The sequence below is a fragment of the Mustela erminea genome, chromosome 5 (assembly GCF_009829155.1).
Source record: "Mustela erminea isolate mMusErm1 chromosome 5, mMusErm1.Pri, whole genome shotgun sequence".
In the NCBI taxonomy this organism is placed as follows: domain Eukaryota; kingdom Metazoa; phylum Chordata; class Mammalia; order Carnivora; family Mustelidae; genus Mustela; species Mustela erminea.
This window is the reverse complement of record NC_045618.1, coordinates 133,110,381-133,132,593: the sequence shown is the minus strand read 5'-3', so window position 1 is coordinate 133,132,593 and position 22,213 is coordinate 133,110,381. Positions and strand designations below refer to the sequence as shown.

Below are 22,213 nucleotides of genomic sequence, written 5' to 3'. Positions count from 1 at the left end.
CCCTGATTTTATTATCCACACCCTTTCCCCCTGCCCTTCCCTAGGTGTGTCCCCCACCCCACCGCGCAGCCCAGCCCATCTGTTCCTGGGCTTGGCGCTGTCAGAAGAGCTTCCCATAATGCTGGCTTCCTGATTTTGCTCTCAGGCTGATTAAACGCTGAAATCAGTTAGAGGAGGTAGGTTTACTAGTGGTATCAGGAAAAAGGGGGGATGGCTGCAGTTGTAAACTGATAACGGATTAAAAACTCGAGTTTGCCACTCGTGTGACGTGCGGTTCACCTGGGCACAGTCAGCATCTCCAGCTCCCAGATCTTCTTCCCTCATTTTTTTTTTTAAGATTTTATTTATTTATTTGACCGAGAGAGAGAGAGAGAGAGAGAGAGCGAGAGCAGGAACACAAATAGGGGAGTGGGAGAGGGAGAAACAAACTCTCCGCCAAGCGGGAAGCCCAATGTGGGACTCGATCCCAGGATCCTGATCATGAGCTGAGCCGAAGGTGGATGCTTAATGACTGAGCCACCCAGCGCCCCACAGTCCCTTTTCCTTCGTGAATGATAATGCGCACCTTTTTAAAAAGAAAGACACTCGGAGATAACTTGAATACAATTGTCAACTATTTTTACTTCCCTATAATCTCTCCATCTTTACATCTTTTAGGAAACCATCTCTTGCCATGAGAGACACCGAAGCGGAGCGTTCGTGGAAGCACCATTGCGCCTGGTCCTGGCGCTGCAGGGAGTGGGTGCCGATGTGTGGACCCGCAGCTGTTAGGGCAAAGGGCTGTGCCCACCATTCCTTCAGCAGCCAGCGAGCTAGGGGGAATAGCCAGGGCCAGGGATTAGAGAGTCTTTTCTGGGGTATTGGAAGGTCCCTAAGAAGAGCCTCATAGGATTTGTGGAGCCGGTGGGGGAGAAATGAGAACTATTTAAAAGAAGTGTTGGAGGCTCTCTGATGCTGGGCCTCATCTTCTCCTAGCTTCGCACAAACTGAATGTGGAAATAGAAAAGGGAAAAAGATTATGCAAGCAAAAGCAATTAAGGTTGTTTGCAGAGCCTATGCTTTTTCTCTGAAGGTCTCTCCTCTAGGCAGTACTTCAGCTGAACTCCCCGTTTTAAGATTCTTGTGAAAATGACAAAATCGCAGTGAGGGTGTTATCACTGCAATAATGTATGCTTCATTTTTCCATTACTGAAGGAGAAAACTCCCCGGGGAGTGAAATTCAACACTCAATTTAACAGTAGCACTGCATACTAATTCATGTTGAAATGTTAAACCAATCCAGTTAAAACAAAACAAAACAAAAAATCCGGATAAAATGAAATGGGCCATGATAATGGTATGGGCTTTCGATTAGCTGGGTCTCATGTTATAAGGATTACAAATTCTTTTCTAAATTAAGATTCCCAATGTGTCTGGTAGTAAAGATAAAGGTGGTCACTCCGTGGCTGAGGAACTTGAGCCAAGAGGCTCTGTGACTGGCCCGGGGTGAACGAGAAGTTAGTTGCAGGGAGAATGCACATCCTGGATTCCTGGTTTCAGCTCTGGTCCTTGACTGCTTCCCAGAAGCTTCAGACTCTGACCACAGAGCTTAAAGGTTTGGGTGAGAGACTAAAGACAACTTGAATTTGGAAGACAGCCCTCTAGACCTTTTATTCAGTCATAAATATATATTACACCCTTTATATATGTCAGAGGCTGTGCTAGCCCCTTGGATTCTCAGCGTGAATAAGATACAGTTTCTAGGTTCAAGAAGGTCAAGTCTAGTAGTAAGAAAGGCATGTAAATAATTGTTAAACGCGGCAACAATACAGGAGGCAGAGGCCACAAATGCATTTTTTTCTGGTAATTACAAAACAAGTGTCAAAAAATGGTACCATCCTTTTGCTCTATTATTGCAATCACGATTCATCATGCCATGAAATACCGTCACCAAGATCACCGATGAAGTCCCTGTGGCTAAATGATCTGTAAGGGAGGAGCATTAATTTCCCCTCTACTCTTCTGGTTCTTAGCGGAGATGCCTGTAAGAAGATTAACAAGAGAAACCGACAGAAGTGTATTATCCTGTATACCTCATGTATACTTAGGAAATACCCAGGAAAAATGAGTAACTCTCCAAGATGGCTTAGAATTCAGGACTAAAAGCCATCTTAATAGGGAAAGGAGAGAAGGGTCGTAGGTCTCCAGGGAAGATGAACGGGCCCTTAGACCAACAGATGGGAGGTATGATGGTTTGTGACCAAGTTTGTCTTGGTGTGGTGTCAGCTTCTAGTATCCTCTCCTGTAATAAGCATCTGTCTTCCCTGGTTGATGAAACTCCAGGGGAGGGCATCTACAAGTGAGTTCCTTTTAGAGGATCTGTCTTTAGGCATACAGGGGAGTTCAGAGAAAGGCCTTCTCTACATGTGCTCTTTTTCAAGTGCCTACAGCTCAGAATAACCCATAAACCAAAGGAGCCTGTTTTGCAGTGGCATGTGCTAAGTTCCTTTGGTCATATTTGGGGGTGACATATTCTGTTTCAGGCCCTTCATATCTGAAAGTCACAGCTCAGTTTTCATGCACTTGCCTTTTCTGCAACCTTGGACACTGTTGACTTTGTCCTTATTTTTTTTTTTTAGATATTTTATTTATTTATTTGACAGAGAGAGAGAGATCACAAGCAGGCAGAGAGTCAGGCAGAGGGCAGGTTGGGGGGGGGTGAAGGCTCTCCACCGAGCAGAGAGCCCGATGCAGGGCTCCATCCCAGGACCCTGAGATCATGACCTGAGCTGAAGGCAGAGGCTTAACCCACTGAGGCAACCAGGCATCCCAAATTTGTCCTTATTTTTGAAGCCCTCTCTTCCCTTGACTTTTGTGGCATTTTGTTATTTTGGTTTTCCTTCCACCTCTCTGCTTCTTAGCAGACTCTTGCAAGCCTTTTCAGGGCTCTGTAGTGGGCTTTCTCCCTATATTTCTGTTACTCTTTCTGAGCAATCTTACCTCATCCCAGGAATCCTGACCATCTACTCTCTCTCTAGTTTAGTTGTCTGTTTTAAACTCCAGACAGACCTGTGTTTCTCTACCTGTTGGCTATCTCCACTTCAATCTATTATCACGTCCTGTTGGTTCTAACTCCAAAATGTCCCATAGTCCATGCTTTTCTTCCCATTTTCAGAACCATTACCTTTATTTAAGTCACCACTATCTTTTATTTTGACTTTCTATCTCCAGTACCCCATCATTTAAAATCCATTCTCCTGGGGTGCCTGGGTCGCTCAATAGATTGAGCTTCTGCCTTTGGCTCAGGTCATGATCCCAGGGTCCTGGAATCAAGTCCTGAGTCAGTCTCCCTGCTCAGCAGGAGCCTGCTTCTTCCTCTTCTTCCTGCCTGTGATCTCTCTTTTGCTATCTCTGCATCACTCTGTGAAATAAATAAATAAATAAATAAATACTAAAAAAAAAAAAAAAAGCCATTCTCCTTCAAAATGTAAGTACAGGGGTGGTTGGGTGGCTCAGTCATTTAAGTGTCCGACTCTTGGTTTTGGTTCAGGTTGTGATTTCAGGATGCTGAGATCCAGCCCTGCGTCCCGGGCTCAGCGCAGAGTCTGCTCGTCTCTCTCCCTCTGCTTCTCCCCTTGTCTGCTCTCTCTCTCTCTCTCTCAAATAAATAAATGAATTAAATCTTCCAAAAAATGCAAATACAATCAGGTCCAAATCTTTAAAACAAACAACAAATCTGTAAGAGTTTCTCCATTGTTCTTAGGATTAAATTGAAGTCCCTTAACACAGCTCACATGGTCCCTTTTGGCTTCTACTTCATTCCTTTCCATGCTCTCTCCTCAAACTCGTTCCCTTAGTCATACTAAACTTCTTTAAGTTCCCTGAGTATGCTTTGCTGTCTCTTACCTCCAGATTTCAATGTGTAGTATTCCCACAGTTTCCATTGATTTCCATCGACACCCCATTCTGCTCTCCACCCACTCCTGGCCAAGATCCTTCCAATTTCAGTTTAGAGAACTTTCCAGAAGTCTCAAGTCAGGGATTAGTTTTCCTCCAATGTGCTGCCACCGCATCCTGCCCTTCCCCACCTTTCCCTGGGCAGTGTAGTATTGGAAGTGCCCAGGTTACTTGTCCTAGTCTCCTCTAGAGGAAGCTTGGTGAAGGGAGAGTCTGTGCCAGGTTTTTCACCATTGCATACCACAGCACCTGCATGCAATGGGTGAGAAAGAAGTATTTGCTCAATGGATGAATGAGTGAAGCATTTATTGCCTAGCTCACTCCTTGTGGCTCTTATCATACTGCATATACTGTTACTTCCCTGTCTTCCCAACTGGATTGTAAATTTCCGTGGGTCAGGGACTTGAACTTGCTTGTGATGACAGACCATTTAGCACCTAAGTAGTGTTAAGCAGACAGTGGGCATCCATTCACTTGTTAATTAATTTAACAAGTATGTAGAGTGTGTTTACAATGTTAAAGGCAAATGTGAAGTTTGGGAGGAGGGAGGTCAGTGAGGAGGAAGCTGGAAAATGAGTCTGATTTAAACCCGCTATAACTATTGCAATTTTTAATATCATATAGCAGTTGTAAATATGGCCTTAATCACAGGGAAAACCTTATCTATTACCAGCTTAGTAAAGGAAATTTGTTATTTCCAATTGCCAAGGGAGCAATGAATCAAGGTTTAAAAATAGATTAAAAAAAATTTTTTTTAAAGATTTATTTATGGGGCGCCTGGGTGGCTCAGTGGGTTAAGCCGCTGCCTTCGGCTCAGGTCATGATCTCAGGGTCCTGGGATCAAGTCCCACATCGGGCTCTCTGCTTGGCGGGGAGCCTGCTTCCCTCTCTCTCTCTCTCTCTTTGCCTGCCTCTCCGTCTACTTGTGACCTCTCTCTGTCAAATAAATAAAAAGAAAAATATTTAAAAAAGAAAAATATTTATTTATTTATCTCAGAGAAAGAGAGGGAGCATGGTCAGGAGGGTCAGAGGGAGAGAGAATCCTAAGTAGACCTTGTGCTGAGCGCGTAGTGCCCAACTTGGGGCTCACTTCCAGGACCCTGAGATCATGACCCGGGCTGGAATCAAGAGTCGGTGGCTTAACTAATAGCGCCACCCAGACATCCCAATAGTTTAAGAAGTCCCTAACATAGAGGAGAAAAAAGAAGGGAGCAAGAGAAAAATAATAGGACTAAGTAATCCAAGGGGCCAGCATCTCCAGCCTGGAAGGAGCTCCCTCTGGTATTGTGCAATTCATGTGGTTTGGCAGAAATGAGGTGAAAGAGCCCTCTTCCCTCCAGTTAAAGGATAATTATTTTTTAAACGTAAAATCATGACTCATAGAAAAATAAAATTAACAGGAGTCTAAAATTTGATTTAATGCATCAGTTAATAAGAGAACCAATAAGATATTACAACTGATTCAAAAGATGCTCTGAAGAGCAAATACATGTATAGACAATCAGCAATGCTGAAATTAATTTGCTTCATAGACACAACACTGGTTTCTTGGGTGAGGAGGAGAGAGACCCGTTGTACTCTAGGAACACCTGGCACTTGCATTTTTATGGGCCAGAATCATCTGCATCGATAACAGGTTTTTTTGCAACCCAGAGTGGTAAAATAGCTCAAAGACAGTGAAAGGTGAAGATAATCTTCTAGCTGGGCACCCAGTCATCCTCTTCACCCGGTCTTTCCAAGTCTTTCACAAATTTTCCCGACACTGGAAGACCCTTCAACCTGTTCTCCAACATAAGGCTTCATTGTGTGAAGGCTTAGTATTGCCCTCCACCCGCAAGGACGACAAGAAGCCCCAGTTCAGATGTATCTTCTCTCTCTTTATTTCCGCAAGTCTACACACTTATATACGCTTACATGACCAATCAGCGAGCAGGGTATAGGAGGGAGCGAATCAGGCTGTGCACCTAAACGAACAGCTTCGCTAGCAACCAATGCTGTTTACCTCCTCTTTGGGCGTTCCGCTTAGTCTCACGAGGCAATCCTAACCTGGCAACTAGCCAGGCGCCATCTTTTAATGGCGGAGGCCGCCCTGGCCAGGGGCCTACCTCCGACAGCTTAGTGTTTTCCAAAAAAGGGTTAAGGGGGAAAAAAAGGGTTTTGAAAATTAACCACACAAAAGTGAAGTCTCCAGTTCTCCTCAGATAAGACATTGAGTGGAGGGAAAAAAAAATCTCAGTTCTATTTAGATGCTTGTAAGCTCCAAAAGTCAACTTGATCTTTTTCTTTGGAATGTAACTCTCCTGTCCTCCTTAAAAAAATACGTCTGGTATTTAACTTTTTTTTAGTTTGTTTTCCTTAAATCTTTGATACATACACAGTTTTTAGAATGACATAGCAAACATCTAGATACTCACCACTCAGTGTAAGAAATACAGTGTTTGCCCCTCCTCCCTGATCTCATTCCTCTCCCTCTAGAAGTGACCATTCTCAATATGGATTGGGACGTGTGTTTATGCTTTTACAACATACATTTTATTCATCAACAATATGCAGTATTGTTTTGCATGTTTTTAAGCTCTATATAAATGAAATTATACTGTTTCCTTCTGTAACTTGCTTTTTCTGTCCATTGTTATGCTTTTGAGATTTTAGATCTAGTAATGTTTTTGTTAAAAATGATGACTTAGAGTGCTGTGAAGTGTGTAAACCTGGTGATTCACAGACCTGTACCCCTGGGGATAAAAATATATGTTTATAAAAAATAAAAAATTTATTAAAAAAAATGATGACTTAGAAACGAGCCCTTGATTGGTAACAAGAATGGGAAACCAGCATAGTTTAGATCCATTATTTATTATTATAAAAGTCCTGGTCATTGTAGCTATAGCAACAGTACATGAAAAGAAGGACAGCGGTGAACAACTGATGGCAATATATTTTTTTAAAGATTTATTTATTTATCTTAGAGAGAGAGAGAGAGCAGGAGAGAAAACTGGAGCAGGGGGAGGGGCAGAGGGAGAAGGAAAGAAATCACCAAGTGGATTTCCTCCTGAGCACGGAGGCTAACATGAGGCTAGATCCCAGGACCCCAAGATAATGACCCCCAGCTGAAATCAAGGGCATGCTACCCAACTGACTGAGCCACCCAGGTGCCCACCCAGGTGCCTTTAAAACAGCTGTTATAAATATGTACAAAGAACTAAAGAAAACTGTTCAAAGAATTAAAGGAAAGTACACAACAATGTATTGACAGAAACAGATTCTCAATAAGGATATAGAAAAATTTTAAGACAAAACCAAGTGGAGGGGCACCTGGGTGGCTCAGTGGGTTAAACCTCTGCCTTCGGCTCAGGTCATGATCTCAGGGTCCTGGGATCGAGCTCCGCATCGGGCTCTCTGCTCAGCAGGGAGCCTGCTTCCCTTCCTCTCTCTCTGCCTGCCTCTCTGCCTACTTGTGATCTCTCTCTCTCTGTGTGTCAAATAAATAAATAAAATCTTAAAAAAAAAAAAAAAGACAAAACCAAGTGGAAATTCTGGAACTAAAGAATACTATAACTGAAAAATTCACTAGAGGGCTCAACAGCAGATTTGAGGTGGCAGGAGTGAACTGGAAATAGATCAGTAGAAATGACCCAATCTGGGTGCACCTGGGTAGGTCAGTCATTTAAGTGTCTGACTTGATTTTGGCTTAGTTCATGGTCTCAGGGTTGTGAGATCGAGATCTTTGTCAGGCTCTGTGCTTGGTGTGGAGTCTGCTTGAGATTCTCTCTCTCCCCCTCCCTCTGCTCACCCCCTCGAACCTAAGAAAAAATAAATGACCCCATCTGAATACAGAGAGAAAAAAAATAAAAACAAATGAACAGAACTTTAGAGACCTGTGAGGTACTAGCATACTAACATACATGCAATGGTAATTCCAGAAGGAGAGGGGAAAAAGGGGCAGAAAACAATATTTGAAGAAATAATGGCTGAAAACTTGAATTTGATGAAAAACATTAATCTATACATCCAAGAAGCTCACTAAGGAAGTATTAAGAAAAATTTTACACCAGAAGTTTCCCCAATCTATGATGACAGGCATTGACATTCTTTCTTGGAATAAAAGCCTTTATGCTTACTGGTTGAATCTGGTTTAAGAAAAATTCAAACATGGGCGCCTGGGTGGCTCAGTGGGTTAGGCCTCTGCCTTCGGCTCAGGTCATGATCTCAGGGTCCTGGGACCAAGCCCTGCATTGGGCTCTCTGCTCAGCGGAGAGGGGGCAGTCTTGTAGGATTGAGCCCTTAACCTGTGGGATCTGATGCTATCTCCAGATAGACAACACCAGAACTGAGTTGAATTGTAGGACAACCAGCTGGCGTTGGAACATTGCTTGATGGTGTGTGGAAAGTACCCATCTACCATCTGATTGAGTGCAGAATCTTAGTCCTCTAGATTTACCATCTGCTGGTAATTCTGATAATGTCTGATCCAATCTTTATTATGAAAGCTATAAAATGATAATTTTCTTTCTTTCTTTTTTTTTTTTTTTAAAGATTTTATTTATTTACCTGACAGAGACACAGCGAGAGAGGGAATACAGCAGAGGGAGTGGGAGAGGGAGAAGCAGGCTCCCTGCAGAACAGGGAGCCCAATGCGGGGCTCAATCCCAGGACCCTGGGATCATGACCTGAGCTGAAGGTAGATGCTTAACTGACTGAGCCACCCGGGCGTCCCTAAAATGATAATTTTCCAACTCGAGGACTCTCCTTTACATTTATTAGCTGGCCCTCAGCATTCTGCTGTAAGCAAGAACTCTCCAGTCTTTCTTTTTTATTATTGTTACAGATTCATGAATTTCTAGTTCTATGATTGTTTAGAAATCATTAATGTACTTTTTTTTTTTTTTTTTTTTTGGTGCTCAAGTTGTCCCAGATTTGGCCAGTAGGATCCCCTTCAAGCTAGCTTATGTGTCCCTGTGACATGCTCCATCATTTTTTCAACACTTCCTTAATTTCTAGAAAAACAGATGTTCTAGGCTCATTTGGTACCTATCCTGTCCCAACCCTGGGCTCAGTGATTTCTCTAAGAGATCCTAATTCTCTTTTAGTGGGCAGATTAGTTATCTATTGCTGCATAACCAGCTACCCCCAAACTTAGCAGCTTATAACACTAATTATTATCTCATACAGTTTCCGAGGTTTAGGATTTTGGGAAAAGTTTAGCTAGGTAGACTCGGGGTAAGTTTCTCTCCTTTCATGAGGATAATGTATGTATGTATTCATTTATTTTAAGATTTTTTTTTAATTTGAGAGAGAGAGCAAGAGCATGTACAGGGGGAGGAGCAGAGGGAGAGGGAGAAGCAGACTCCTCGTTGAGCAGGGAGCCTGATGCAGGGCTCAATCCCAGGACTCCAGGATCCTGACCTGAGCCACACAGGTGCCCCTATTTATTTATTTTTAAAAAGAACATTTTATTTATTTATTTATTTCGGAGAGAGAGAGAGTGTGTGAGGAGAGGAGCAGAGGGAGAGGGACAAGGAGACTCAGTGCTGAGTGGGGAGCCCAATGTGGGCCTAGATGACACCATCCTGAGATCATGACCTGACCTGAAATCAAGAGCTGGATGTTTAGGGGCACCGGAGTACTCGGTCAGTTAAGTGTCTGCCTTGGACTCCAGTCATGATCCCGGCGTCCTGGGATTGAGCCCCAACTGGGGCTCTCCGCTCAGAGGGGAGTCTGCTTCTCCCTCTTACTTGCCCCTCCCTCCTGCTCATGCACACTATCAAATAAATTAATAAAATCTTAAAAAAAAAAAGAGTTGGATGCTTAACAGACTGAGCCACCCAGGCACCCCTCATGAGGTCAGAATTAAGAATTTTGGGGAACAGGAACTCATTCTGGGGAGAGAAATCACACTAATTACAAGGAGTTCACAGGCCCTAGAATCAAGAGAGTAAAAACTAATTTAATATTGTAGGGTTTCTTTTCTACTTTGAAAGACTGTTTCCTGGGGCACCGGGGTCTCTCAGGCAATTAAGCTTCTGCATTTGGCGCAGGTCATGATCTCCAGGGTCATGGCATTGAGCTCCGTGTCCTCGGCCCCCAGCTCAGCGGAGAGTCTGTTGTCCCTCTCCCTCTGCCCCTCCCCCAACATATGCTCCCTCTCTCTCTCTCAAATAAATAAATACAATCTTTATTTTTTTTAAAAGGTTTTATTTATTTATTTGACAGACAGAGATCACAAGTAGTCAGAGAGGCAGGCAGAGAGAGAGAGAGGAGGAAGCAGGCTCCCTGCTGAGCAGAGTCGGATGATGTGGGGCTTGATCCTAGGACCCTGAGATCATGACCTGAGCCAAACGCAGAAGCTTTAACCCACTGAGCCACCCAGGCGTCCCAAAATACTTTCTTTTAAGATCAAATTCTAGACTACTTTTACTTTGAGCTATTACTTTCAGTCTGTTTGAGCATTTTTTAAAAATAAAGACTTTATGTATTTATCTGAGAGAGAGAGAGAGAGAGAGAGAGAGAAAGATCACGAGCAGGGGGCAGGATAGAGGGAGAAGCAGACTCTCTGCTGAGCAGGGAGTCCCATGTGGAACTCCATCCCAGGACTCTGGGATCATGAACTCAGCCAAAGTCAGATGCTTATTGGCTGAGCCACCTAGGTGTCCAGCATTTTCTTTTTCATCAGTTCGTTCAAGTTATGAAAAAAAGATTTATTGAAGACCGAAAAGAGATAAGCTCTTGCCTGAGTTTGCAAAGTACTATAATCTTTCTAGTTCTTTCCTGAAACTTTCTCAAAGAAATAAAAGATTTCAGAGATGAGAGCCTGGGTGGCTCAGTCATTTAAACATCAGGCTTCCACTTGGGTCATGATCCCAGGGTCCTGAGACCAAGTCCTGCCTTGGTTTGGTTTTCTGCTCAGTGGGGAGCCTATTTCTCCCTCTTCTTCTGCCTGCTGCTCCCCTGCTCCTGCTCCATCAAATAAATGAATAAAATTAAAAAAAAATTTTAAGAGATAAAGCTACCGGAACCGCCAACCTGTTGAGTGATTCTTACCCTCTTGCTCACTACCCCAGTCATCATTCTGCTTCTGAATAGCTGAATTTATACTGAGCTATTAGCTCTGACGTGGATACAATATAAATAGCAATTCCTTCACGGCCTAATTCAGCATGGTCTCTCTCTTGGAGTTTATTAAAGTCCCTGGGGATCCAAGCTGTCTTAGGAATAAGGCTTGCTCAACCCAGTTCAAAACAAAAGGCAATTAACAATTAATGAAATTGAGAAATCAGTCCACACGGCAGCAGGGGCACGAGGGTGCAAAGGCACCTGGCTCTGGGGATCCCAGACAGACCTGGTTTGGCCACTTGCTGCTAATAAAATCCAAAGGCAGAGAGACAAATGGTTAAAGGAGAAAAGCATTTTATTTCAGTGAGACTAACTTGGAAAACAGTGGACTAGTGTCTCAAAGACTGCCTCCAAAGTGCTGAAAATACTTCCAGGTTTATATAAGGAAAATGTGGGGCAGAGGTCATGGGTATATGCAGGTGGGCGGTAAAGGTCGAATCAGTCATCGAGGTCAGTCACTGGGGTCTTGCTGGTTCAGGGCAGTCCTTATAGCTTGAGGGGATGCTTTGCCTGCAGCATCTTCTGCTTGAGTTAAGAGATTAACTTCAAAGAATTTAATCACTTAGAAAGTTTGAGGTCAAAAAAGGAAGAAGTTGAATTCCTCTTTCAACGTTGGGTAATCCATCTTTGAGGAAGCTGGGATTCTTTGTGAAAGAAAAAAGACAGCCCTGTTCTAAGGGAAAGCGTCCTAACTCAGCAATCCGGAGAGGCAATTTTAACCCCAGCATTGCCCTGAATCAGCGCAAAAGTGGGTGGTCCAACCACATCAGCTCTCCGAGTCTGTTTCCCTGTCTATAAAACCAGGGACAGGCTTGATGGCCTCTGTCCGCTGTAATTTTCCAATCTGAGGCTCAGAGAGAAGTCCATGTAGCGAATTAAATTCCTTCAAGGACAGCTGGACCTGAACTCCGCGGTCAAGGCTGAACGATTTGCTCTTTGGGTACAGGCAGTACACCGAGGCCATACGGTCAGCTTATTACACAATCTGCCCAGGGGCGCCTGAGTAGCTCAGTTAAGCCACCCACTCTTGATTCGGGCTCAAGTCCTGATTCTCAAGGTGCTGAGATAAGCCGGGCCTAGGCTCCTCGCCTGCTTGAGACCGTCTCTTTCCCTCTGCCCCTCCCCCGCCAACAACAACAAAAACCCACAACACACTGCCCAGACCAGGGAGGATCCTTTAACACTCCGCAGCTTCCCCTCCTCTAGAAACGTGGGAAACCAGGAGTCCAGCCTAAACTGTAAAGGTCCGTCTCCCCGGAGGGGAGGGTGCAGAGGTCTAGCAGTGCGCCTGCGTACTGGGTTCGGCGGGCTGAGGTCTCGCGGCGCGCCCCTCGCGAGCGCCTCACACCGCGCGAGATTTCCTCCGCAGCTGCGTGGCGGTGAGTGCCGGGAGAGGGGCGGCTCCACAGCTGCGGACCGCGAACCCCGAGCTGGCTGGCGTCTTCCGGGTGTGGGAGGTTCTAAGGGCCGGGGTGACCTCCACTTTTTCTCCCGGAGCTGCGGCGACGCTGGCGTTATTGCCTAGGTCACTAGGTTAGGGACTGCTGCAAAAGAAAACAGAAGCAGGTGCTTTTTTTTTTTTTGAACTGTTGGGAGTAAGCAACCTCGAGTGTGGACGTAATTGTGTTTTTAAGGTGCGTCTGGGACGTTCATTTAGCACATATTTATTGGGCATCTATCATGTGCCAGTCAGAGAGTGAACGTGAATCATTGACACAAATCCCTAGCCTCTCGGCGCTCACAGGGGAAGCCAGTTTGAAATCTGGGCTGTGGACGCAGGTTTTTATTCATTTCCATGTGAGTGGTTGGTGGTGGGAGCCGGAGAGGACGGTGAGGTCGGTGGGATGGGCGAAGAGCCAGGCAGGAATCCCCACAGATGCGGCTTGGGCAGAAGGAGGAGGCCAAAACACTCAAAAGGTGAGGGAGCGACCAGCCAGCCCGGAAGAGGGAAGGATATCCCAGAGGTTTCCACCTTTTACAACAAGGCCGTGGTCGGCAGAGCCGTTTCTGGCAGGGTCATAGGGAAGTGTTTCTTTAGAAAGATATTAGGAAGCTCATGGTACGGAACTGGGATGTGTTGTGTTTGAGTGTGGGTTCCAGTGTCCAGGTGTGCGAACATGGGCAAGTAATTCGACCTCTCTGTTGCTCCCTTTCCTCGTCTAGAAAATGGGGGTAAAAGACAGTACCATCCTCATAGAGTTGTTGGGTGGAGGGGTTAAGCGAGACAATGATTGTAAAAACTTTAGCCCAGTTCCTGTCACTTAGGAAATTCGGAAGACTGGGGGAGAGGAGTCTTTCCTAAGATCCCATGTGATTAGAACCTGGACAGGTGTATTTTGTCTACTTAGTTCAGTGCCCTTTTTCTAATACTAGGCTACAAGGTAGACGGTCAGATGACACACTCTTTATGACCAGCACCGGAGTGAATCTATCTATCTATCTATCTTTCTTTTTTTTTTCAGGATTTTATTTATTTGATAGGGAGAGAATACAAGCAGGGAGAGTAGATGAGGAAGAAGCAGGCTCCCCTCTGAGCAGGGAGCCTGATGTGGGGTGGGAGTGAATTTTTCAGTTGCATTGATCTGGTGTTATTTGGGATAATACTTGACACATAATTGGAAACCCACTTAATATCATACCAAACAAACATGGTATGCTTAATGTGAGTCAGTCAAGAGTTGAGTGTCCTCCCTACTCCTCTACTAGAGATGAATGTAGTCACCAACACTCCCTCTCTCTTCAGATCTAGAGCTAGGTATGTCATATTTTAAGATTTTGATTTTGTAACTAAATCTAGTTCTTTGTATTTTAAATGTGTTTGTTGTGCTATCAAGGGATATTATGCAATTATCGTATCTTAGTTAATTTTAGTATTTGATAGTTGAAAACTTTGAAATTTAATACAGAGGGAGAGAAATTTGATAGTGTACTTTTCATGCTGATAAACAGTATTTGGACAAATCTGCAGTGTGCATATTTTAAAGAAAGCATGCACAAAGTAATCAGAGAAGAAGGCAAATATGAAACTTCATTTGGGAAGACTCTGAAAATTATGGTGCCTTTAGTAACCACTTCAGGGCAGTTATCTGTGGATACAGCACCAAATTGGAAAATGTTGTTTTTTAATTTTCCATAATTTATACATAAAGTGATTCAATGGAAAATTTCCTTTTAAAAATATGTTTAGGGGCACCCTGGGTGGCTTAGTGGGTTAAAGCCTCTGCCTTCGGCTCAGGTCATGGTCCCAGGGTCCTGGGATCGAGCCCCACATAGGGCTCTCTGCTCGGCAGTGAGCCTGTCCCCCCGCTCCCCCCACCTGCTTGTGATCTCTGTCAGATAAATAAGTAAATCTTTAAAAAATATATATGTTTAGTCCCACAAGATATTTGGACTTCTTGACGTGATGAGATAGGATGCACATAGCACCACCTTTAAAGATTCTTGTCTAAAAACTGAACCTGCGTCTAATCAAATCTCTAGATCTAACTACTAGTTAGGGATTGGGGTTAAGGGGTAGATGAGGAAGATAGAAGAATGAGGTAAATGACACATGAGGAAGCAGTCAAAGGGTATTCCATAGACAGAGGAATTAAGCAACAAATGTTTCTTCAACAATCAATGGCATCAAATAAAAGAGAGGAGACTCAAAATGGAGTATGTGGACCTTGAATCCTGATTCTACTGAACCAACTGTAAAAGGACATGTTTGACTGAGGGTTGCTGGAGGGGAGGGAGATGGAGGCATGGGGTAACTGGGTGATAGATATTAAGGAGAGCACGTGATATAATGGGCACTGGGTGTTACATGAGACTGATGAATCATTGACCTCTGCCTCTGAAACCAATAATACATTATATGTTAATTAACTGAGTTTAAATTAAAGAAGGGAGGAATAAACTAAAAAAAATAGATTGCCTGTAATTGGCAAAACAAAACAAAAAAAGACTTGTTTGAGACAGGGAATTTAAATATGTACTAGGTATTAGATAATGTTAAGGAATTATCTATATTGCCAGTTCTGTCAGGTTAATGGTTAATGGTGTTTGTATTTAAAATAATCTGTTACCAGAGATGCAAACAGAGGGATTTTTGGCAATAGGATGATGTCAGGGATTTGTTTTAAGGGGAAGCAGGGAAATGCAGTTTTTTAGCAGGGAAACGTGCATGAAAGGGAGCATGGATATTGAGAGCTGCTAGCCATTAATATCACAACCATTGACATTATAAAAACATACATTACAGGGTGCCTGGGTGGCTCAGTGGGTTAAGCCGCTGCCTTCGGCTCAGGTCATGATCTCAGGGTCCTGGGATCGAGTCCCGCATCGGGCTCTCTGCTCAGCAGGGAGCCTGCTTCTCTCTCTCTCTCTCTCTCTCTCTCTGCCTGCCTCTCTCTCCATCTACTTGTGATCTCTCTCTGTCAAATAAATAAATAAAATCTTTAAAAAAAAACACATTACAAAAAGTAAGAAAGCAGTGTTCTTTCTTCTGTCTTACTGAATGTTCCTAACATCATTTAGTTAATTGGGAGTAGAATTTCCTTCCTCTAGGAAAGAGTACCTATAGGAGAGTTGGACATCATTATATGGCTATAGATGTAAAAACTCTGTTTGGGGGAGATTGTGGGACAATAGTGCATAGAGTGAGGCTTGCGAGATTTGGAATGAGAAGTATATATACCAGTCTCCCAACTCTTTCGCTTACCTTTTGTGTGATCTTGGATACTAACTGTTTCTCATTTTCCCCGTAAAATGAGAATAGTAATACATTTATCTATATAGCTTTGTTTTAAAGAATAAGTAATGGAATCTATGTGAAAATTCTGTATAAATTATCTCCATTTAAATACTATGGTAAGCAAGATTTGGGAACTACCCTGTGATGATTATTTAACATACTTTGGAGTATGTATGAATATCAAGTTTATATAGGATACACCAGTACTTTATAGGGTACAGAGAAAAATGAAGAAATTGAAATATCGTGCAAATTTAGAAACTGGATTAGTGGTAGAGTCATGCATAAACAAAACTACCCAGTGATTCAAGGCAAGGGATTATTAAATGTCAAATGGATTTATAGATGGTTGTCAAATGTCTAAGTGTGCTGGTGTATAAAATCCTTTACAATATATAAAATTAGAAATGTTAAGAGCTAAATATGTTGCAATTGTTAAAAAAATAAGTGGTTGATACAGTTTTCCTTTGAGCTTCTCAATGTTATTTACTAAAGAAGATAAAATATCTAAGGAGAGAAGACAGAAGTGGTAAATAAGTATATTGATTTTAAGAAAGATAATGTTTGCTTAGTATTTTAGAAGTCAAACAAACATACAGGATGGAAATTTTTATGTAATAGTTAAGAGATTGGCTCTGGAATGTCAGGCAGGTTGGGTTTAAGTCTTAGTTCCACCACCTTAGGAAGGTGCTTAAACCCTTTAAGGGGCAGTTTCTTTCTGTAAAATGGAGATAATAACACTACTTAATATGATTGTTAGGAGATTAAAGGAATATATATTTGGGGTGCCTGGCAGGCTCAGTCAGTAGAGCATGTGAATTTTTTAAAAAATATTTATTTGTCAGAGAGAGAGAGCACGCGAGAGAGCGCGCGCGGGTGGGAGAGCTGTGCAAGCAGGGGCAGCAGCAGGCCGAGGGAGAGAAGCAGGCTCCCTGCTGAGTAAGGAGCCAGATCATGACCTGACCCAGAGGCAGACCTGACTGACTGAGCCACCCAAGTGTCCCAAGCCTGTGACTCTTGATCTCTAGGTTATAAGGTCGAGCCCTACACTGGGTGTGGAGATTACTTAAAATCTTTGAAAAAAGAATATGTACATTAAATATTAAATGAGTGTGTGTGTGTGTGTGTGTAGATTTCATAGCACTCACAATAGTACTTGGCATGTAGTAGCATTCGCTAAGGTCAGGGCTGTTTCCCCCAAGTCAGATAGTGCCAGCGCTGGAACCTCATTTTGTTTCTTTCATTAGCTCAAATTGAAAAGCCAGAATAAACTGATCCTTTACCTTCTTATTTTGCCATTCTGTATTACAGAATTTCCTATAAGGTGAGGATTTCAAATCTTTTAATGTTTTACCTTTTTTTGTTGTTGTTGTTAAAGATTTTATTTATGTATTTGAGAGAGAGAGAGGGAGGGAGGGCATGAGAGGGGGGAGGTCAGAGGGAGAAGCAGAACTCCCTGCTCAGCAGGGAGCCTGAGGCGGGACTTGATCCCAGGACTCCAGGATCAGGACCGAGCCAAAAGCAGTTGCCCAACCAACTGAGCTACTCAGGCACCCCAGTGTTTTACTTTTTAAAAAAATTTTTGTTCCAACTGAGCCAGCCAAGCACCTCTGATGTTTTACTTCTTCTTCTTCTTCTTCTTCTTTTTTTTTTTTTTTTAAGATTTTATTATTTATTTGAGAGAGAGAGAGAGCGCGCACGAGAGGAGAGAGGTCAGCAGAAGAAGCAGACTCCCTGCTGAGCAGGGAGCCCTGTGTGGGACTCGATCCTGGGACTGCAGGATCATGGCCTGAACTGAAGGCAGTCACTTAACCACCTGAGCCACCCAGGCACCCTGATGTTTTACTTCTATGATAAACAAAACTTAATTTTCATTTTAATGAATAAAATAATTTTTGAAAATTTGGTTACATTTCAAACAGCTAGTGTTTTTATTTTGCTACTAGAACTGTTTAGTTCTAGAGGAATGTATCTTGTTTTCATTTAATCAAGCCACAGTGGGAAGCGTAATCATGATGGTATAAAGATGAATGTGCTTGAATTACGAGGCCAAAAACATTTCGTCTTAGTCTTTTGAACTTGTTCCTTAGCCAAAACTTAGCCAAAAATTCTAATTAGATTTGGTCTTTCTTTATATATTTGCTTTAGGAGACAAACTCTGACAGGAGATTATATCTTTTCTGGATGCTGAATATGACTTTTCCTCTCCTTCAGAAACACAAATATGCTCTTTTTAAAAATTGTTAAACATTTTTAGACTTTGTGATTTAAAAACTTTTCTGTTTATAGGAGTTATTTTATACAGAAATCTTCTGAGACCACTGTGCATCGAGGTGATGATTGTACAAAGAGTGGTATTGAATTCCCGACCTGGTATGTATTTGTGATGAATGAACAGCTGTGGTCTTTGATAATTTTTATTGTTATTTTTAAGATTTTTTTTTTTAAAGATTATATTTATTTGACAGAGATCACAAGTAGACAGAGAGGCAGGCAGAGAGAGAGGGAGAAGCAGGCTCCCCGCAGAGCAGAGAGCCCGATGTGGGGCTTGATCCTAGGACCCTGAGACCATGACCTGAGCCAAAGGCAGAGGCTTTAACCCACTGAGCCACCCAGGTGCTCTATTTAAGATTTATTTATTTATGAGGGGTGCCTGGGTGGCTCAGTGGGTTAAGCCTCTGCCTTCGGCTCAGGTCATGATCCCAGGGTCCTGGGATCCAGCCCCATGTCGGGCTCTCTGCTCAGCAGGGAGCCTGCTTCTCCCTCTGCCTCTGCCTGCTTGTGATGTCTTTCTCTGTCAAATAAATAAATAAAATCTTAAAAAAAAAAAAAAGATTTATTTATTTATGAGAGGGAGAGAGCAGGGGGAGGGGCAGAAGTGGGGGAAGAGAATCTCAAGCTGACTCCCTGGTGAGTGAGGTGAGTCAGGTGAATCCCATGACTGAGAGCATGCCCTGAGCTGAAATCCAGAGTGGGACACTGAACTGACTGAGCCACCCAGACACCCCAGTCTTTGATGATTATTAATGAAAATGAAGGAACAAAAAGTAACAGTTGGGTGCCTGGGTGGGTGGCTCCATCATTAAGCGTCATTAAGCCTTCAGCTCAGGTCATGATCCCAGTGTCCTGGGATGGGGGACCTCATCGGGCTCCCTGCTCAGCAGGAAGCCTGCTTCTCCCTCTCGCTCTCCCCCAGCTTGTTTTCCCTCTCTCCATGTGTCTCTGTCTGTCAAATAAATAAATAAAATCTTAAAAAAAAGTAATGTGGTAAATTTAAGTTAGGAAGATATTAACCCTACTAGAGATGTTAGAAGAAACTAAGCAATACTCAATTTTTTTTAATGTATTTTTTTAAAGATTTAAAAAATTTATTTGACAGAGTGAGATCACAAGTAGGCAGAGAGGCAGGCAGAGAGAGAGGGGGAAGCAAGCTCCCCACTGAGCAGAGAGCCTAATGTGGGGCTGGATCCCAGGACCCTGAGATCATGACCTGAGCCGAAGGCAGTGGCTTAACCCACTGAGCCACCCAGGCGCCCCTTACATCGTCGATTCTTAAAACTTGCCTTTCTGTTTTATGTGAAAAGCACTGACCTATGTCTGTGCTGACATTCAACCTGAATCATAGAAACTTAGGTGTGGAAATAACCTTTTGGGCACATGCTGCTTTGATTTTACTGTTTAGTGTGTGGCCTGGGGAAATCACTTACCTTGTCTGTTTTTTTCCTCCCACTTACATTTTCTGACTTCGGTTTTAGTAAAGTGAGTTGTTAGATTAACATTTTTACATCTATTCCCACCTAACACATTTGATGATTTAATCAACAGAGTAAGTTTGCTTATGTTAAACATAACTGAACAAGAATACACTTTTAGTGATGGCATTTTTTGCTTATAAATTTCTCTTTTCAAACTTCAAATTTTCTAATTTTCAAACTTTTTAAATTTATTTATTTATTTTAAAGTTGGCTCCACACTCAGTGTGGAGCTTGAACCCACAATCTTGAGATCAAGAGTTGCGTGTTCCACCAACTGAGCCAGCCAAGTGCCCCAGGACTTGACTTTTTTAAAAAATTGTATTCATTTAAGTTTCCATTTCTTCTTAAAATGAGGAAGGAATGTTTACTTAAGTATTTATTTTGGCTGATGTGTTTCTGCTACCTTATAAATTTTGAATTTTCATAATTTAAACTGGCTGTGAGTTTTCACTTTTTGAAATCCTATATTTTTAAAACAGATGAAATGATTTATCTCTAATCATCTTAAAAGAAATTTTGAAGTTAGCAATATTCCACAGAAACTTCTTGGGGAAAATCAAGAGCAGTTGAAACTATTTAAAGAGGGCTCCTGGGTGGCTCAGTGGGTAAAAGCCTCTGCCTTTGGCTCAGATCATGATCCCAGAGTCCTGGGATCAAGTCCCACATCGGGCTCTCTGCTACTCGGGGAGCCTGCTTCCTCCTCTCTCTCTGCCTGCCTTCCTCTCTGCCTGTTTGTGATCTCTGTCTGTCAAATAAATAAAATCTTAAAAAAAAAAAACAACGATTTAAAGAATTTATACTCTGTTACAGAGAAATTACAAAACAATGTAGACTTATTCGTGTCTGTATTAAAAGGGAGTTATCTGAATCCTAGAGTTACCTTCTAAAGAATAATAAATAATTACATGGGAAAATAATGTTTTGATTTTATATTTTCCATAATATTTTAGGAAAAAATGGTAATCCAGTGGCAGAAAACTTTCGAGTAGAAGAAGTAAATTTATCAGATAGTATCAATGAAGGACAAGTACAAGTGAGAACTCTTTATCTTTCTGTGGATCCTTACATGGTAAGAATCAGGATTTTGTGACTTTGTGAAAATTAATCTTATTTTCATATTTTTCATGTTGCATTTTAATATTATTGTGCAATCCTTATGATTAATAAACACTTGAGCAATTATATCTTGATACCTGGGAATTACAGATTGCCTTTGCTGTTCACTAGTGTTCTGAAGGAATATTGTAGAAGAATGTTTTCATAATAGTAGTACATGTGGTTGTTCAGGTTTTCAAATGTCCAGATCACTTCCCAGTAGTAAATAAAGCTTGAAGATAGTAGATTAAGATTGGAAATTCTCTCAGATTGATCGAGTTTACAATGCAGGCTCTGTGTAAGACCTTTATTCTAGTTGGTCTCTCTCTTTTTTTTTTTTTTTAAGACTTATTTATATATTTTAGAGCAGTGGGAAGGGGCAGAGGGAGAGGGAGAGAGAAATCCAAGTGGACTTGAGATTGAGGCCTCACACGGGGCCCAGTCTCATGACCCTGTGGTCACAATCTGAGCAAAAACTAAGAGTCAGATGCTTGACCAGCTGCACCGCCCAGGCACCTCTCCAGTTGATCTCATTTTGAAGGAATGACTTATTTTTAGAGAAAGGAGATTTGTTGAAAGATACTGTGTAGGGGGCGCCTGGGTGGCTCAGTGGGTTAAGCCGCTGCCTTCTGCTCGGGTCATGATCTCAGGGTCCTGGGATTGAGTCTGGCATCGGGCTCTCTGCTCAGCAGGGAGCCTGCTTCCTCCTCTCTCTCTGCTTGCCTCTCTGCCTACTGTGATCTCTGTCTAAAATAAATAAATAAAATCTTTAAAAAAAAAAAAAAAGATACTGTTTAGGACTGCAGCTGAGAAGCCCTCAGGCACATGGACTTAGACTCAATACAGAAATGGTTTTTGCCTTTTCCTACACAAACGCTTTTTATTTCATTTTCTTGACTGATTAGCACCTCCAGTACAGTGTTACATAGAAGTGGTGAGAGTGGAATCTTTATCTTGTTCCTAGATCTGACGGAGAAAGCATTCAGTCTTTTTTTTTTTTTTTTTAATTTTATTTATTTATTTGACAGAGATCACAAGTAGGCAGAGAGGCAGGCAGAGAGAGAGAGGAGGAAGCAGGCTCCCTGCTGAGCAGAGAGCCCGATGCGGGACTCGATCCCAGGACCCTGAGATCATGACCCGAGCCGAAGGCAGCAGCTTAACCCACTGAGCCACCCAGGCGCCCAGAAAGCATTCAGTCTTATCATTAAGCATGATGTGGGATTTGGTAGTTTCCCTTTATCAGGCTGAGGAGATTTCCTCCTGGTACTGATTTGGTTCCTGGTTTGTTGAAAGTTTTTATCATAAAGGGATTTTGTTTATTGTGATAAGATACATATAACAAAATACGGCATTTTAACAATTTTCAAATGTGTAATACAGCAACATTAGGGACATTCACAATGGTGTGCAGCTACTGCTTTCCATTTCCAGAAATTTTTCATCTTCTAAAACAGAAATTCTGTGCCCATTAAATAATAAAGTCCTCCTTACTCCTTCCCCCCAGAAGCAGTTTTAGATTTTGTCATATGCATTTTCTGCTTCTCTTGAGATGATCTTGGGGTTTTTGCTTTTTAATCTATTG

At 42.4% G+C, this 22,213-nt stretch overlaps 1 protein-coding gene and 1 long non-coding RNA gene across 9 annotated transcripts in view; one reads left to right on the top strand and one right to left on the bottom strand.

Moving 5' to 3' along the window:
• Positions 1-11,323: 11,323 nt before the first annotated feature.
• LOC116591770 overlaps positions 11,324-22,213 on the bottom strand; it is a 31,646-nt gene continuing 20,756 nt past the window's right edge. For both annotated transcript variants that reach the window (XR_004286158.1, XR_004286157.1), the window contains exon 4: positions 11,324-12,590. This is a non-coding gene — a long non-coding RNA (uncharacterized LOC116591770). The remainder of the gene's footprint in view (positions 12,591-22,213) is intronic.
• The window catches only part of PTGR2 (prostaglandin reductase 2), a 28,376-nt gene continuing 18,507 nt past the window's right edge, over positions 12,345-22,213 (top strand). For 2 of the 7 annotated variants that reach the window (XM_032344991.1, XM_032344985.1), the window contains exons 1-3: positions 12,584-12,680; positions 18,071-18,154; positions 20,487-20,605. In XM_032344991.1, coding sequence (XP_032200882.1) covers positions 18,118-18,154; positions 20,487-20,605 — 156 coding nt within the window. In that variant the 5' untranslated portion in view covers positions 12,584-12,680; positions 18,071-18,117. Of the gene's footprint in view, positions 12,426-12,529; positions 12,681-18,070; positions 18,155-20,486; positions 20,606-22,213 lie in introns of those variants that run through there. The other 5 variants (XM_032344987.1, XM_032344986.1, XM_032344992.1 and 2 more) reach the window with 5 other exon arrangements.